Here is an 18,720-nt window from a genome sequence, read left to right as displayed (position 1 = left end):
AGAGTCCTTGGCCGTGGCGTACTTCAAACGAGACTTAAACCGCCATGTTTATGGAGGCAACATAGTGGGTTTGTGACCAGAATGAAACGATGCATTTGGCTTTGATGGCAGCAATGTATACACACTGGCAACTCAAACTTATTTGGGTCATTTCCCAGCTCTCTATCTTTCATGCAATTAATCCATAATATGATGTTTTTTACAAAATGTTTTCTGAGCCTTGAGTTTTAAAATTATAGTCATTAAATGTTGTGCTTGTTGTAAGGAACCTAAACTTCCGGTTACACTTCAGAATAATATTAATAAATGCTAAATTGATAGTAAAAAATAACATAAGGTTAATTACCTGTTAACAAACAATTAAATGTTATTGAGTAAAACATCCAAAAACAATATTTAGATAGATAGTTAATACTTTGTCAATGGTTAATAATTGGTTTCTAGTCCATCAATCTATTCAATATTTGTAGATGTTTTTGAAACAATTTCCTAAAGGTTTACAAATCAATTTAGTAATCATTACCACATACTTAATATAGCATATAAAATGTTATAATGTGTGCAACAAAAAACGTAATAAAATGTGTTCGTATGTAATCACAAAGTCGTTGTTGGTCTCCTATCAGCTTTGATACAATACATCATTTATAAACTTATTATTTCATATTAAACAAACTAGTGAAAAAAACTAAACAAATTATAGCATTACTAATAATTATTAAACATTATTATTTACTTAATTATTTGTTGACCATAAAAATACTATTAACTGTTTATTTAACTACCATTTTATAATTTATTAATGACGGTATTATAGTTACCAAATAGTGTACTCCCAGTGAGACTCGGAAGGTCCTCCAGCTGGTGTGTGGACAAGAGTATCAACACATCTAGTGTTGTAGTGACTAGTGGCATTTACTCAGTGTCAGCATTTAAAGACACCAACTTCAACTTAGTTTGGAGTACACCCGCCTCAAACCTTCAATCTGAGTTCATGCAGTCCTGTCACTCAATGATGCACAAACCAGTTCCATTTTTGTGTATTGCCCAAAGGTGCCTAAAGTCACTTCTGAAATAATTTGAGAGCAACAGCATGGCAATATATTTACTTATATTACGTATTAACTTTAGTTACGTTGACATTTTACTCCTGACTGACTGCTGCGAGCATTACTCGCTGCTTAATTACTTTTCAAACATGAATTGATGACAATGCCAATTTCCCACATTAGTTCTCGGTCATTCAGAGCAATATTATTGATTGAGCTTTGTTAAATGCAATTACTTAAGCCCTTTAATGTGCATGTATATGTGTGTTTGCATTTATGTGTGCTCATCTAAAGCAATCAAATAATGCATTGCACTAACAAAGACTGTAAAAGTACTGTAATGTACAAAAGTACAGTCTTGAGCTTATCTACAGCTTAACAAAAACATTCAGCCAATCACAGTAGTGATATAATAAAGAGGGGTGGGGCCACTGCAGTCAGCTCAGCTGTCACTTACCATCCTGGTGAACACGCATGGCTGAGGCCGTGATGTCAGTGGTGACGTTGAAGTACGGCAGCCACAAGTCCTGGGGGCACAGAAAGTTTTTTCATGAACCTTATTGTTATTGTCCCAGTGACTGCTTTGAAAACATGAACCTCTTGTGTTCTTTCTGCCTTACTGCAGCGAAATTAAAAAAATTAATTCTCTCTGAACTTGATATTCTAACGCAATCCCTCACCTCAGCCTGCTTGTCCTGGAACACTTTATAGATGCTGGTGTTGAAGGCAGAACCAGAGAACATGGAGGTGATGGGATACGTCAGGTCCAGGACTGTTTTGAATACTGAGTTCATTGCCTGTTGAAAAACAAAATACAGAGAAACAGGACGCAAGTCTACTGTAAATCATCTATTCTTGTAAATTGTTTAATTTGAAGAGCAACATGTTAGACATAGGGGCAAACACAAATGACTGAATAAGGGATATGTGTGCTGCACCTTGGACCACTCTCTGGCCCTCTGTTTGGTTCTTACGGCGCTCCTCTCCTCGGCGTACAGGGCACCAATGAACGAGCCGATTGAGGTCCCGCCCACTATGTCAATAGGAATCCCTGCTTCCTCCATAGCTTTGATCACACCCACATGAGAACAGCCTCTGCATGAGGGAAAACAATGACAGGTTCACTATATCAGGGGTCCCCAACCACCAGTCCGCGGACCGGTACTGGGCCGCACAGAAAGATTGAATAAAAAAATATTTTAATTTGAAAGAGGTTTACATCCGTCTGTGCATCTGTGTCTCTTGACACATGTCAAGACGCTCGTCTCAGTCAAGTGATACTTTACTTCAAAAAATTAAGCCCACAAGCAACAATGAGAGGAAAACAAACATCTTTAAAGAGAAAAGGGAAAAGACCCAATGAGGAGACATTTAAAAGACAACATCAGGAGTCACTTAAAATACGAGTTTATCGCTACAGGTGATTCTCATGCGCCGCTCTGCATAATACACAGGCTCGCAAATGAGGCAACGAAGCCTTCAAAACAGCTTCACCGGCACCCGCCGTTAAAAGACAAGAAAGAAAAAAACATGAACAAGAAGGACATAAACAATTACTGATGGTCACCACATAAACACATGCGAGTGCACTGAGAGCGTCATACTTAGTGACTAACCGTGTCGCTAAGAGAAGAAACCTTTCACTATTGGTGAAGAACTGATCCCCCTATATTGGACCGGCTCGTTGCAGAGACACAAGCTCAGGGCTCACACTAATTCAGCGTAATGATGAGTTTTTTATGCACTTTATATTTGTTTTAATGCCAGTCGTATTATTTTATTCCGTCATATTTATTCCCCCTCCCCCCCACACTTTGAAGGCCGGTCCGTGAAGATATTTTCTTACATGAAACCGGTTCGTGTCGCAAAAAAGGTTGGAGACCACTGCACTAGATGACTTCATATGTTGTAAGCTGCACATGGTGCTTGGTGGTAAAAATGACGAGAGGTTCCTTTCTTATAAAAGAGACATCTTCAGAATTTAGTTTGATAAGATGGGTGATAAGGCAGGTGCATTTTGACATTACAAAATCCTTCCCTGCATTACCCTACATAATGGTAAGACTGCACAGTTATTATTACAAAGATTCCAAGACTCTCAACGTGTGTACAGATGTGGATCAGCCTTGCTCACCTGGCTCCACCTCCTCCCAGCACCACAGCGATGCTGTTTCCAGTCAGGACTCGGGCCAGCCGAGAGAAGTCACTGTGCCTGTCTGCCGTTTTCTCAAACACTTTCTCATATACCTCCCTCTGAACATAGAAAATACAGTAAGAACAGCAACCTTCCATTTTTCATGTTGAAGCATCATTGATTTACCAGACCATCATTTCATGACATGAAGTTTAGAAAAGATCTGATTCTAGCTAGTATAGCATACCATAACTAAAGAACAACAATTTGATTAAACACAGCTAGAAATAACAAGTTTGATTCGTACTATTTTGCTGGGGCTGCGTCTGGAGAAGACCCTGCGGGGACACTTGAGATGCAGATGCCCGGAGCACCAGCTACGCATGTTGAGCCACTCGACTGTCCTGGAGGGCCCCGGCCCATCCTCTCTGTGCAGGAGGACCAGCTGCTTCAGAGCACGAACCGCTGTGTTCTCCAGCATCTGCTCCAACTGGAGGGGGCAGACATGAGGACGGAGACAATAGTTAGAAAATAGGCAAATATAAATGTACTTATTTGTGTTTGAAAGGTTTGTTCGTTACCAGACTGTTGCCCCTTTCTCCTTTTCTTTCCTAGAAACACACATACCTGTCCCAGGGCAGGTTCCTGGTCCCCCAGGCCGACGATCAGGATGCAGTCAGCCTGGCGAATGCAGCGCTGAGTCCACGGGGTCATGCTGTTGTCAGTCTGGTACAGGACAATTCGATTGATGTCCTCCTGCTGGGCCAGCCAGCCGGAGAGACGGTACTCATGGACACTGATGGATACAGGAGAAAAGCAGGGATGAGGTGATGGAAAACCGATTCAATTCACCAAAAACAGACACTGACAGTGAGGAATGGAAAGGGACAGGGGTTACTGTAACAGAAGACCGACACATATGCAATAGAAAAAAAGTCTATAATCACAGGAAGAACAAATAGGAAGATATAGTGAGTGGAAGCGATAGTGATTAATATGGACAAACTTAAAATGGGGGACATAGCGACACGTTTGATTTATTTCAATGTGAAATGTAAAAACACTCACAAAGTTGCTCTGCTGCGACGCATTGGCCCTGGTACAATGAGGCATTTATTTTAAATCATTTTTAAATGAAGATTTTACGTGTTCGAGAGATGCAAAACTGTGCGTAGAGAGAGAAATAGACCAGACACGTAAAAATAAAGATGAGCAGAGAGATGCCCGCGCAGGTGCACAGCTTCTGTGGTCAGTGTAGCAGCTTCGGTTGAATATAACTGAGGCGCTCTGCTGCGGCCGACATGTTGCGCCGTGTCCCATGTATTTTGGCCATAAGAACTGAGATGTTTTTCTGATCGTTACACTGACCTGTCCAAAGCAGAGCCGCCCAGTCGCTCTCTGATTATCTCGCTGGTTAACAGCAGAGTGGGTCCTGCAAGTGTCAAAGAGAGACAGACAGACAACAGAAGCAGTGCAAAATGTATGAATAGAAGAAACAGTAAAGAACGTAAAACTTGTGTATTCTAATCTGTTAAACTTTATCATACTAGTAAGTAATGTATACTTCTGCTATAACCAGGAACTAAACAGAAATCCCAGATGTGTGGGCCTACCAATGGCACTGAGGGCATGACTGAGCTCCAGGTTGAATGCATTGATCGGCACATCATCACACACAGGCAGGACCGCCACAGTGGAGAGGTTGCTGGCAGGATTGGTGACATCAGCACTGGCCGTCATGCTGGGCAGACTCAGGGCTGAGCCTGGAAGACAGACAGACAGACAGTGTGTAAATGGAGTATACTGTACATTAAAGTATAAGTATATATGTATGTTTGTGTGCACATAAAATGCTCCTCATCATCATCATCATCTTACCTGAGAAGGGCCCACGACCATGCTGCAAGTTCCCCAGAATCTTCTGGCCTAACAAGTGGATCAACCTCGTCACCACCTAAACACACGTCAAGCATCAGTACCATTTCAGCCACACACACAACCACAACCAGATCAAGACCAAGTCAGTGACCTGCGGATATCGTCTTTTGATGTTGTTGAGCGTTCCCTCGGGCAGTTTAACCAGCTCTGTGTCTCTCACAGCGTGGACGGTGGTGGCTCTCGGCTGTCGGGTCAAGGCCTCCACCTGAAGCGTGAGGCAAGTCAACCATGAGATGTTTCAGAACTAGTAAAACATAATTATAGTACAGGCTTCCTATAGCTTAAGGAAAGTTCAATTTAAGACTGTTTTAATGCCACTCGGAATCACAAAACCAATTAATTTAAGATTTAACAATGCAATATCAGAAAGCATGATCGTTAAATCCTACTTCCTGCGTCGTATCATTTTCAAGACTTTAATTGCCTTAATACATTAATACCAATCAGGGCCATCATTTTAGATTAATGAATTCAATGCCTTTAAAATACTTTGTAAGGATCCGCAGGGTCCCTGTTGATCAACATTTCAAGCAACATTATTGGGTTTGTCATTTCAGTAAAAAATAGTGCAACATGTTTGAAAGTATTCAGGATACAATCCGTGTCTGTTTCAACCGATAACCTTGTGCAGAAAATACATTTTATTAAAATTGTCCACTCATACTGCATTACAAGCAACTTGCAACAAAAACACTGCACTTCTCACAATAGCAGCTTATCAAGACATTCAAATAATTGCCCCTTTAACAAAATTAGTTGCTAGCGATGTATTTCATTTTGATAGCGGAGTTTTATTTTACATGCAGACAGAATGAAACTGCGACTGAGGGGAAAATACTTTTTCTCACCACTCCGATGAGGTCTCCTCTGCCGTATTCCCCAACAAGTTCTTTCTTGCCATTGGTCTTCCGGATGACTGAACGCAGACGGCCATTCAGAACGATGTAGGTGCAGTCGGACTGGTCGTCCTGTCTGTAGATGTGAAGAGAAAGAGCACAGATATTACAGTAGCCAATACAAAGAAAGAAAGAAATTGAGCAAATGAACAAAGATGTAATGTTAAAACAGGGCAATGACCAAGTAAAGTTTGCACAAGGAAGTTAAATATTTGTTATACCGGTAGAGGGCTCTGCCAGCCTCCACAGCCATCCAGTCAATAGCAAAGTCCATCTGCCTGACAAAAGGGGACATGCGGATGGCCACCGTGTGAGCAGCACTCAGCACCACACTGGGCTGCTCCCTCATGATCCTGCAGGGGGAAGCACACAGCACAGGTACACACATGAGCAATACTGGCTATACAGGATTAATACTGTTTATGAATAGATGATTTATAGCAAAAATTAAGAGGTTTGGTTAAATGTTGTGTTTTGAATTTCTTTATTTATGTGGAACAGCATATGTCTTGGGACGCAAGACAAATGTTTCGGAAAATATTTTTGATTAATTTTTGCATCAAATCATTCAGTACAAAAAGCTTCATCCAGAAATTGAAACTTCATTCTCGTTTGTCCACATTCAAGGCGATCGACTCACTCATAGAAATCTGACTTTGAGACCTTGACATAAGTACAGTCTCGGACGGCCTTGATGGTAAAGATGAGGGGCTCTCCTGTGAGCACAGCGAGCTGGCCCACCATCTCCCCCGGGTGGGTCACAAACAGGCAGACTGCTTCCTGCTTGTCAATCATCCGCTGGTAGACGTGCAAACAACCTGACAGGACAAAGTGCAAACTCACGTCCTAAAAGAGTGAAAGAGAAACGGGAACATAAAAATAAGGTTGCTGTATTTAGTGAAACATTCAAATTGATTGAGTTACTACATTTGATTACTGGGTTTGCTGCTACATTATACTGCCCTACAAAGTAACTACATATTTGGTCAAAAATAGAGGTAAGACCTGAATCTGACATTTAGACATCTGTTTTATAATATAAAATAAATACATAAACATGGACATACAGGTAGCAAACAGAGTAATACATTTAATGCCTATAAGATATCAAACTTGAAATTATTATTTATTATTTTTCTTAAACGAGTTGTAATAGAGAAGAAAGCTGAAAGAACACATCTTATTTGTAGGAACTGCGTTTTCCACTCAGTTCATAAAGATAATCCAAAGGTGCATTATCTTCATTTTTACATATTATGCATGTTTTAAGGAAATGATTTGTAGGTGTTCAGTAATCAGTCTAAAAAGAAGTTACACAGATTACAAAACGTTAGACCCTTCATTTCCTCAACTTCACTGCTTCTGTAGTTGCTGCACTTTTAGCTTTATACTGCCTTACAAAGTCAGACAGATCAGTCCATTATGAGCTTTCAAAAGTACCTGGTCTCCCTGTCTGGCCAAGACAGCTCCAGCTTTTGCTTGGTGCAGAGTCACTTTCCCATTTAACAAGGTTGGGTCCTGGATTTAGGAAGAAAGACAGAAAAGAAAAGTCCAAAGGTCAAGTCAAGCAGTAATAAAAGAGTGAGTGAAAGTGGAGAAACACTGTGGACGAAATAACTTCATTTTACTTTGGATGAAATTCAAGCTGCAGACGATTCTGCAACATTTAGATTGTGTAACGTGCTCTGATCTAGTTACACTGACATGATGTTTTGAAATATAAGAAGTAGCAATACCTACTCAAGGGCCCACAGAGAGGGTTTACCACATATTGCATCAAACGTGTGTGTATACAACTTCCTACCAGATTAAGTCTTGGGCTGAAAACTAAAAAGGCGTTGAGCATCTTGTTCAGCTGAACTCTGGTTTGTCATCATGTTTTCTGGTCTTTAAGTGTTACCACTGTTTTCTATATTTATTATCAAACACACAGGAACAGCTCACGTCTCAGCACTGTGGCATGACTCAGCAGTCCGTCCTCCGCTCAGCTCTACACCAGGCCCAGCTCCTCTAGAGCGGGCCTGCTGACTGACCCCCTTTCTACATCATAATCTGTCAGCAGATGCTCCTGGGTGATTTGTGACAATGTGCTCATTCATCCAAAAAAAAAAAAAAAAAAAAAGAACAATGTAATGAGCCTAGTATTATTTCCTAATCCCAGAGAATGAGTGGGAGCGTACTGCTCTCACTGCATGTTTAGTTTAGACTGTTTCAGCTTATAACGCACACAAAAAACTTCATATGGAAACACATTTGATAACACCATTTTAAATATTATTTTTTTTTTAAACATACTAGCACTGAGGTACTTTATGCCTTAAATGATCTTGCAGTCATTTTGGTATTTTAATTCTTATACTACAATTTTGCAGCCAGTGTTACGAGTGTGATAATTCTTTTCTTGATGTAAACAATCTTGGAAATGGTTTTAAGCGTTTGATGTTGGAAAGTGTCTCGATGGAGTCATGCTGGTTGATGATTTGCTTTTGTTTACAGTCCCTATGGGTTTGATTTGTAAACTTTCAGGTTGTGTAAAACAGCACAAGAAGGATATTTGACAAGAAGTTATGCTTTACCGTTCTTCTCTTTTCAATAGTGTCGGTGGCATAGTACTTAAGCGTCATGTGACACCACCATATGACATAAAGACACACTTTAATTAAGATAAAGAATTAAACAAACCTCAATGTTCATGAGTTTGAGGATCTCTTTCTGAGCTTCCTCAAACAAAGCAGCATTGGATCGACTGGATACAGGTGTAAAGATATTGTCCACTCCCGGCTCTTCCTCTGGATACAGATAGATCCCAGAGGGAACCTCATCGACTGTCACTTTCCTCTCCCGCTGGTCCTGGGACACAGACTGCAATGATACACATACAAGAAAATGTTTGAAGAGTCTCTAAACTAGGACTTCCTTCTGTTTAAAAGAGGATATCTGCCCCTGCAAAACACAATGAATTATGTATGAATTATCATGAACTAAGACTTTATCTTAAGATCCGATTAGTGTCGGATAATATCATATATGTAGCTGTGTGCTTGATGTACTGAACATTTTACGTTTACGTGTTCAAATCTGAAAAAATACAAAACGTTTAATGACTGCACAGCGGAGACACTTCGCTTGAAATATTCCAGGTACTAAATAATATACTGGATTACTTTGTTTGTTATGCATGCCCTGCAGGAGACTTTCTAACACACCACTGTAGCGGCTGGTGCTATTACACAATTCTATGCCAGGAGATCAATTAACAGTATCTAATTTGTGTCTCAACAGTCTGCAGTGTACTGACCCGAGTAAACGTAGGAGGAGTGTTGCCATCCTCTGCAGAGACAGAGATCCGCCCCCTTTCGTAAGCCATGTCAAAGTCCGATCTCAGACCTTTCTGTAAACCTGCACAGACAAAATGAGGTATTCAGTCTTTAATCATCATTCTGTGTTTTGTCCGGTGAACAGAATGAACAGAATCCTTAGAACAGTTTGGAGAACCATCAGATGATTTGAAATATGTGATTAAACCTGTGTCCACTTGTTATAAGTATAAACAAAAGTAGGAAAGCTAAAGCATTTTTTTAAATATTTGGAGCACCCAAAGTTTGTAAAGATAACTCAAAAACCTTTTTTCTTTATAGAAACATTGAGGACGCAGCGGGGCAAGAAGTTTAAAGGGCTCAAAACAACTATATCTCTGCAATTCAAGCAAATGTAGCGTGATAGACTTGTCTGCCTTTGTTGGCAGGTTGGCAGAGAGACTGCAGTTTGCCCTCAGTATAACGTCACCGCTGGCTATGTTTCAACATCTGTGTCTTCATGCCATAAATGTCTCTGTGTTAACGTGCCGTTACCTGCAGACGGTTAAGATAAATTCTCTTCACCTTTCTAACAGCACTGAGCTTCATTTGAAAGAGAACAGACAACCTGTCTCGTCAAGCAGCGACAGCGAGGTTATAAAAAGAAGCTAACTAAAGGGGAGAATAGCTTGAATAAAATGCTTTCCATAGGATAGGCGTGAACATGCCCACAGACAAAGTACATGTAGCGTATTGTAGATCCGAGTGGGCTGGTTGTAGGACACATGAGCAGAACCCTTTTGTGGTGCCGTGGTCAACAAATCTTCTTTCCACTCTGACCCCTTCCCTCAGGCATCTCAGAAATGTTTCTACGCAAGTACTTTCTCAAAATACACATCGTACAGTTGAAACTGAAGAACATTAAGAAAACACTATCTCTCTGTGGACAGGGGAGAAGTCCCTCACCAGCGATGTCCACAGGCATGGAGATGGTCCTGCTTAGAGTTGGCACCGTTGCTCCGTCCTTCCCTTGTTCCCCTCCTGTAGGTACATACAGGAAACCACAGGTGAAGCATTTATTAAGCACCAAACACAAAACTGTGGAAGATATTGAGAGTCAAGATATTTATATATTCAACCAATGAATATACATTTTAAGATTCATTGTTGAACCTCGCAGAGTAACTTTAATGTTACTTCACAGTTTTCTTTCTCCCTACCTGTAGCTTCACCCTTAACGGCAGCTTCCCGATGCTCCTCGGTCACGGTCAGGCTACCAAAGCGCTTACCATGCCTGATGGGACTGGTGCGAGTTGGATGGGGAGATGGAGGTGGAAGACGTGAGGGTTGCATTTCCTATAGGAATGATATGTGGTATGATGTGTGTGTGTGTGTGTGTGTGTGTGGGTGAGAGATGAATAGACAAAAGGTTAGAATTTAGTGACTAAAATGATAATAAAAACAGCATGTGTACTGGGCTAATGATGCAGAATGCCAAACCACACCACCAACAGATGTTTGCATGGGAATGTCTTGTGTACTGTGGTGTGTGTGTGTGTGTGTGTGTGATAAACTCACATGGCTGAAGAGCTCATTGGTGAGCCCCAGATAGTTGTGCAGGGCTAGGACTGTTACTCTTTGGAGACGAACCATGATAATCTAAACCGATAAAACAGGAAGAGAGTTGGTTTTTTTGCCACACATGCAGAGAATTAAGAATCAACAGAATTACACACACAACTCACCTGTACTACCCGCACCAGGCTCTCAGGGTACTTTCTCAAATATAGCGAGGAAGGCCTCTACAGGTAAACGGAGAACAGTGGAAACCTCTGCAGCCCGTGCCGACATAGTTCTGTAAGGCTTCTGGTGGCCCTGGACACAAAGATGCCACAGAATACTTCTGAAAATGTTCACATTTTAACAAGCTCTATGTGAGAGGTTGCCTTTTCTAGACAGGTCTTGTAGTAATGTTTTATTAGGTTTCAATCATAATAGCAAAAGAAACACATCAGTATACAAACACACAAGGAGGGTTATTGACAACATACTGATTCCATCCAGTTTATTACAGGATTCTCTCAGAATTACAACTACAGATCGCTGTACGAGTCACGCGTATGCCAGTGGAGAAGGTGGGGTTAGTCAAGCTGGTGAATGTGAATCATGGAAGTGGGTGGGGTCCAACACACTGACACACTATACACTGTGTGACTATCGTGTAGAAGAAGCCTGTGTGTACAGGTTTGACGCAGCACACTTGTCTCTGCAGATTTGTGTGTGTAGCAAGAAGTGGGTGTGACATACTGTGATGACGTCCAGGATGCTGAGGAGGCTGTGGACACTGTCTCCCGGGTAAACCTCCTTCACCACACTTTCTATGCCATCCTGGAAGACAGAAAGAAGACAAATCAAACCATTTGTGTCCATAAGTTTTGCTACAAACTTGTTAAATGCTATTGAAACTGGCTGGAGGAAACTCATTTGTTATTAAGAGAGCAAGCTTTGCTAACGGCAATATCCCCCTAGTTCCCTAATGAGATTATCTGAGTCAACCATTAATAGATGCTAATGTGTTGTTAAAGTCAAAACTCTCATGTTTAAGTTCCTTAGTAGATTTGCTACCATGCGTTTTAAGTTTTTACACATTAGGTCATGCGTGCATAAACAATCTTGCATACCGCTCCAGTAAGGCACAACTCTATTTTTCCATCCTGAACCACGTAGATGCTGCTGTCAGGCTGGCCCGGCCTGAAGACGTACTCCCCTTGTTGGAACTGCACAAACACCATGTGTTTACACAGCTCCAGGAAGAGGGGCTTCTCAAAGTGACCCAGCACACTGCAGTGAAGGACAAGAGAGAGGTTAGGAGGCAGGCAGGCAGACGCACAGACACACACACACAGACACACACACACTTTGTATATTCAAAAATGCGGGGCTTTTTAAAAATCTGTGTAAATTGCCAGGAATGGTTTATGAGCCGTTTGCTTGGCAGCCGCTTCTCAACAGAACCACAAAGGAATGTCTGCATGTTGCTTATCAACCATGTAAATCAACTACAATGTTTGGGCTTTTAGAAGACTAAAGCTGGGGGAAAAATCTCTTCATGTAAGAATCGAGATTCTTATCTTTTAAGTTTCTGAATCGAGTCTGAACTTCCAGAAATCTATTTAATAAAACGTTTTTTCAACAAAAGCCTGGATATTGCTACTGATGGACAGTAATCCTACACGCCGAGCCAAAGTTGTGTCGAGCATTATTGTGCGATTTGTAAAAATTAATTCACACAAAATACCAGTTTTAAAGTGTTATTTTGAGTTAACAAAAACAATGTATTCGACAAGCCTACCAATTGTATTTATTTTAAAAAGGCATCATTTGAGTTTTTTTGTACAACTTTAACTTGTTATTCTGGAAGTCACTGAGATATGAAATACAAAAAACCTTTTAGTAAAAAAGTGTTTATTTGTGCACGTTTAGCATGAGTAAATGTCACCTTGTGTCTTAGCTTTGATATTATTGCAATCAGATGATAAAACATGATCAAATATAGAAACTCCATAATCTTATACATTGCCTTTATTTGCACACAGATTCGAAAGATTCACTCCTCTAATGATAAAACAATTACACAGTCATGACAAAGAAGACAAACCTACCGGACATTTTTGAGCATGTACAGCACCTCGGAGGGGAGGTGGGAGTTAGCCACATCAAACTCAGTGAGGTCTGCCTCCAGCACTGAGGGAGGGGGCTCCTTTGCCTGCAGGATGGGCACCTCCTTCTTGAAGCGCAGAATCCTGCACAGCAGAAAGACAGCGGGACGAGATGAAGAGATTGGAAAGTGTATGAAGCGCCTAACAGTGAACTGGGTCATGACAGTAGTAGAAGTTTTATTGTTGGTGACAGCAAGCTTTGGAAGTGTACTTTTTGGCAATGTTGAGCATCTTCTGCTTCTTCTTTAGGCGCGGCCGAGACGAGGAGGAAGTACCCACCAGGGAAGAGGTAGACTGCGAGACCTGTTGAGAAACATGTTGATTTGAAAAGTATTCCAGTTATATTGCCATGACATGTCAAAGCCAGCCCATGATAACTACAACACAGGTTTCACATACTCACTTTACGCATGATCTTTCGTCCGTAGAACATGACTTTGTCCCTCTTGCGAAAGCGGTATTTCGGTGCCTCCTGAGCTTCGATGTCTGAAATAAAAGACATGACAAATTAACATTGAAATACATACATTTGCATTTTTCGTGACCATCATTTCGTGTTCTCAGTGAGACAAGGTTATTGCTGACTTCGAAGCTGGATCCTCCGCAAGATGAAGAAGATGAGGATGGCGATGAGGACTATGGCGATGCCCGCACCTATCACCATCCCCACCATCTGAAGAGAAAAGAAAAAAAAAGAGGAGAGTTGACACAAGGTCAAAGGCTGACACAATGTAATAGCTGCAGCACTAAAATTATATTTAGTTGGATGTAATATTGTAATAAAAATATCACTGGATTATATCATCTACACGTTTGTACTTTCTAAATATCTTCCGACTCTCTTCTCAAGGTGAAACACAGATGGCAGTAATACAATTTCCTGCACTCACCATGCTCGTCTGTAGTTCCTCCTCCACAAATGTCTTGATGTTATTAAACCCGTCCTAGTGTAACAGAGAAACACAGAGAAATTACTCATCCAAACAAACAACAAAAACGTTCACAGGCAGCGTGCTAGTTGCTCTGTAGCATACCCAACGGCTGCAGCCTCCTACAGTATATTGAGACTGAAACACAGCGTGGGCCTGAAGGTTTCAATTCCACTGAAGCGTAATGGAATGTGGGAATATGGGATTTGCCCTGGAGGCAGGAATGCCCGACTATCTTTGCCTGGGGAAACGAGAGGGTCGTATCCAACCTTCGCCACGCTTGTGCCCTTACGTGCGTCTTCCAAATACGTTTTCCAACCCTTTACTTTCACTCCGTTGTAAAACAGTGAGCACCACTCACAGCTTCCTCGCTCGGCTCCCCATGTACACACAGAGGATTCCAGATGTGAAGCTGTTGGGTTCACAGGATACAGACTGGCACACAGTGAAGAGCAAACAAGGGCTGGACGACACAGTGTAGCTCAGGTGAATGAAGCTTTGGAGTTGATATGAGAAAATGGCTTAAATGTTATTTTTTATTTCATATAGCCTACTACATGTGACACGGCCAGATATAACTTTTATTGATCCAAACTAAAAATAGAAAACTGTAAGATCAAAAAGAGGGGATGCAAAAATTGCCCCGAGTCTAATAGGGAGAGGGCAGCTGCTCCGCCTGCAACATCGCCTATGTTAGGGGGGACAGACCCTGATAATAAAGAGAGAGTCTCCGACACAGTCTGCACATCACTCTATAAGATAGCTGGTGCTGCAGACCCAGAGTTCCCTTCATTCGTAACTTACTCCAGTGGTTTTTATTTAATTTATTTTTTATTACAGGTCATTTAGCAGACGCTCTTATCCAGAGCGACTTACAGTGAACTAACTACAGGGACAGTCTCCCTGGAGCAACTCAGGGTTAAGTACCTTGCTCAGGGGTACGATGGTGGCAGCCTGGTATTGAACTCCCGACCTTCTAGTGTTTTGTTTGGAAGGCGTACCTGGTTGGTTGTGGCAGTCCAGTGTTGCTTTGAATAGACATTAAAAATGTTTAACGTTGTTTGACCTAGTCGTAGCTGAGTTCCCCCCTTGTGTATGGCTGTGTTCATGTCAGTCACACGTAATATGGACTTCTGCTGCCATGAGGGGGAGCAGCTTTGCTACGTACAAACAAGGCGCCATGGGCTGACGACAAGACATAATGAAAACCGATAGAGTTGCACTTTCGGCGAGTCAGAGGGAGACAGAAAGCAGCAAAGCATGAAAGAAACCAAGAAAGAAAGGATGAGTGGAAATCATGAAATGTCTCATTTCTAATCATGTGCATGGCCTCTCCTAAACAAGCAGCTAAACAGAGGCAGAATACTCGCAGAGTAGATTTTCCTTTTAGCTCGATTAATGAGACTTTTATAAGTTCAGCAAACATTGAACTAAGAACTTCTTTACACATCAAAACAAGAGTGTGAGGGCAGGGAGTGGAGATTCATGGCCAAGATAAGCGTGTTTGTTTTACCGAGTATGTGCAAGAGTAATATGTTTTTAGTGTTCTGGTTGACAGCCAATGAGACTGCATGTCTGTTATCAGTGGTTATTGATTAGTGTGTGTGGAGCTAAGGGTTATTTGGCAGTAAAAGGGCCTCAACTGGACACTAGTGGATATTGATTGAGTGCATACGCAGGATGTGCACAAAGAAATAGACTTTAGCGGGAGGCTTTAAGTAGGCACAATGGAGTTTGAAAATCAAAGTGTGGAAAAGAGTACGGGTGGGCAATTTACAGTCTAAAGGTGATGGCTGCAATAAATTGATAAGCTGGAGACAAACTAAAAGTCTGTAACTTGAAACTAGCAGAATTCTCTTCCATGCTGCTTTGAGTATTATGAGATTATAACATGTCCTCACATAACAGGAAATGACAGGTTTACATAAATCAGAATATGATTTGTCTCTCGCCTTAAGTGATATTTATTAAAGCGTTTCCTTAGAATCCTTATTGAGAGAAACTCTTTCCAATGTAAAGTTCACGGATTGTCGATCCAGTAATGGGTTTTGGGTCGAGTTCAAAACGTTTTGTCGTGTACAGCTTTGGGCTCAGGTCTGGATTTGGTTACGTTATTTTCAAAGTAGGAGGATCAATGTACGACGGGCGGGGGAGTACAAAGACAAATGACATAGTCTTTGCACTGTATTAGACTGGCAAGCTAACAGTCAGCAAAAAAAGAAAAAGAATATGCTAAAACTTGATTTCAAAGGGGGAAGCTCAAAATCAATGAAGGCTGCTTCTTTGTGGGAATATTGTGACCTGTGATTGTGGCCGTTTGAACTCTCAAATTCAGCTGGGAAAGAAGTTCTGAGTTTTCCAGCCGCATTCATCGGGCCAATGTTGGGAAAGAGTCATATTGAGTTTGATGCCAGTCCAACGGTTATCTGTAATGAGCTTCTATTGTGTGCCGTGGTGCTAGTTGGCTGCAATTCGTGCAGCGTAATTGGCACTTAACATGTAACCTAAGCACATTTTCTCATTAGCTAATATAGAAGGTACTTGTGCAGAGTTTTGTACTGATGGGCTGCTCTGCCCTATTTTGTGTAAGACCACTTTGGCTGTTCACATCATTTATTTATTATGTGTTAACAATGTTCTGTGTGTCTAAAGAAGTCCTTTCTCTTTCCCTTTAAAAGGATGAAATTTGGCAGTACAGATTTCGGCAACACCCATTTCTGTTAGCCCCCTTACCAACTTCTAATGGAACGCAGTGCATTTACTCGCTTGTACCGAGGTTGTATTGCTTTACTCCATGTGTTTTAGGATTCTGCAAATAAATCCAGTGAGAAAACCAACCTCTTGAGTGTCTCCTTGGACCTCTTGTTCTGAGGTACTCTGTCCCATTGTAACCCTGTTTCTTCATAGGGATGGTCCATCAACGGCCACTGGAAACAAAGACAGACATGAATATTAAACTGGCCTTTTTCATGGAAGACATTTCACAGTAGGAGAAGTAGGTGAATGGTTGAATGTTTGATACATGCCTGTGTTCAATCAGGCACAAACAAACACTGAAATGCTTCAAGCTACTGTGAAGAAAGAAAATGTGGTTCAACAAGAAAGAGAATATGAAGCTGTTAGCACTTTTTTTATTTTTTTCCCCCCCCCATCTGTCCCTCACCATTCACCTCCCTACGGGATGATGTTCTTACTGTCCCAATTAATTGGTGCTTCTATTGGGGATTTAGAGAACATTTAAGGCAGCATAATGAAAAATTAAACATTTGTGGGCCTATTCTTTTCTATACAATTTCTTATTTTCTTTTGTGTTTTGTTTAATTTGTGAGCATGTCAGTTTACATATTACTACGTGCAAGTAAATGCAGTAGTGATGGAGAGGTTTTCACCAGCAGACAACCGGATGTCTTTGCCTCTGATCACTGATCTACTGCACTGAAGCAATAATTTCCAACGTTTATCCGGGCCGGCTACATACCACCTCCCTGCTCACATCGGCCAGTAGAGTGATTCAGCTGACACAGGCGTATGCGCTGGAGCTGGGACAACAAGCTTCATTCACCGTCTACGGACAAATAAACAGCTATGCTAGCTTAGCTTGCCGAGGTCCTCCAATTTCCCACTCCTACTCTGATGACTCCAGTAGAAAGTGAGGCTGGAGGGAAAACAAGCTGCCTAACAACACACTAGGTTTGCTGAGGGCATACAAAGTAGGATACAGCACTAGCATAAAGAAGCCTACAAACAAGCGTCTCATGGCTAAAAGCCAAAACTTTAAGACCATTAGAGAAAAACATTACCATAGCCATAGAATAGACTACAAACAGGCCTCTTGTTCTGTGTCTTAAGTATTCATCTGTACGGTGTTTGAATGCATGTTAATATTGGTAGATGAAGAGAAAACATAATTGATTGCCATTTAGTCTGACAATAAATTGCGATGCAATTGATTTAGAATTGCTGTTAAGTCGTTTAATTGATAAGTCAATCGACAGTAAAATAATCGACTTCAATTGAATCAGATATTTTGATCATTTTTAAAGCAAAAATATCAAAAGATTGTCTGGCTCTAATCATTAATCATTAGTTGCAGCACTAAAACTGATAACTTGTTTAGTGTTTAAAAGATAATACAAACACATAAACAGGAAAAATCAGCAAATCATCTAATTTGAGAAGATGAAACCAGATGTTAGCCTAATGTTTAGGACTGTTTCCCTGTTTCTGCTTTAAAAGTTACTTAAAGGATTGATTGAGTATAAAAAAAACAGTATTTTTTCCGTCGATCCGAGTAAGCCATTAATTAACTAAGTTCTTCTGCCAATGATGCCAGCAATGTCCCAATATTGTCTGGCCTACATATGAGATAACACAGGCTGGCATCAGCTGCATCTTTTGTCTGATGCGTTTCCTGCTTACATCTATAACATCAGTGGCTGGGAGAGGGTGGCTGAAATGCCGCATGGATGAAATTCAATCAGTGAAAGGGTGAAGATGCAGTGTCGCGTTACATGAAGTACCCCTGTGAGTCGCACACAAACAGAACAGGATGCTGCTGCGAGAGAGACACAACTACAAGGCCATTATCTCTTGAATGAAAATCTTCAGCATTGATGTTGACTATTGTGCGTTCTATTTATAACATACAAATATACGTGTATTAAAATTACATCATGTGACTTAATCCTCCAACATTTGTATTTATTCAAAGGGCATAAGAGGGTGTTCATTCTTAAAGAGACATTTTGAATTTGTGAAT

General features: G+C 41.1%; 1 protein-coding gene across 1 annotated transcript in view; it reads right to left on the bottom strand.

Annotated features, from left to right (window-relative positions):
• The window catches only part of pnpla6 (patatin-like phospholipase domain containing 6), a 31,658-nt gene that overhangs the window by 11,070 nt on the left and 1,868 nt on the right, over positions 1–18,720 (bottom strand). Inside the window, 29 exon segments of the mRNA XM_029431241.1 lie at positions 1,507–1,576; positions 1,730–1,846; positions 1,988–2,144; positions 3,184–3,302; positions 3,491–3,673; positions 3,811–3,979; positions 4,552–4,615; positions 4,797–4,946; positions 5,062–5,137; positions 5,213–5,326; positions 5,970–6,093; positions 6,239–6,370; positions 6,658–6,863; positions 7,458–7,535; positions 8,700–8,879; positions 9,316–9,416; positions 10,280–10,354; positions 10,534–10,669; positions 10,892–10,972; positions 11,059–11,091; positions 11,093–11,188; positions 11,621–11,701; positions 11,995–12,154; positions 12,976–13,116; positions 13,244–13,335; positions 13,436–13,518; positions 13,618–13,705; positions 13,923–13,976; positions 16,800–16,888. Coding sequence (XP_029287101.1) covers positions 1,507–1,576; positions 1,730–1,846; positions 1,988–2,144; positions 3,184–3,302; positions 3,491–3,673; positions 3,811–3,979; positions 4,552–4,615; positions 4,797–4,946; positions 5,062–5,137; positions 5,213–5,326; positions 5,970–6,093; positions 6,239–6,370; positions 6,658–6,863; positions 7,458–7,535; positions 8,700–8,879; positions 9,316–9,416; positions 10,280–10,354; positions 10,534–10,669; positions 10,892–10,972; positions 11,059–11,091; positions 11,093–11,188; positions 11,621–11,701; positions 11,995–12,154; positions 12,976–13,116; positions 13,244–13,335; positions 13,436–13,518; positions 13,618–13,705; positions 13,923–13,976; positions 16,800–16,847 — 3,208 coding nt within the window. The 5' untranslated portion in view covers positions 16,848–16,888.

Source organism: Cottoperca gobio, chromosome 1 (genome assembly GCF_900634415.1).
Source record: "Cottoperca gobio chromosome 1, fCotGob3.1, whole genome shotgun sequence".
Taxonomy (NCBI): Eukaryota; Metazoa; Chordata; class Actinopteri; order Perciformes; family Bovichtidae; genus Cottoperca; species Cottoperca gobio.
Note: the sequence above shows the minus strand (reverse complement) of the source record. Positions and strands in the feature narration are given on the sequence as shown.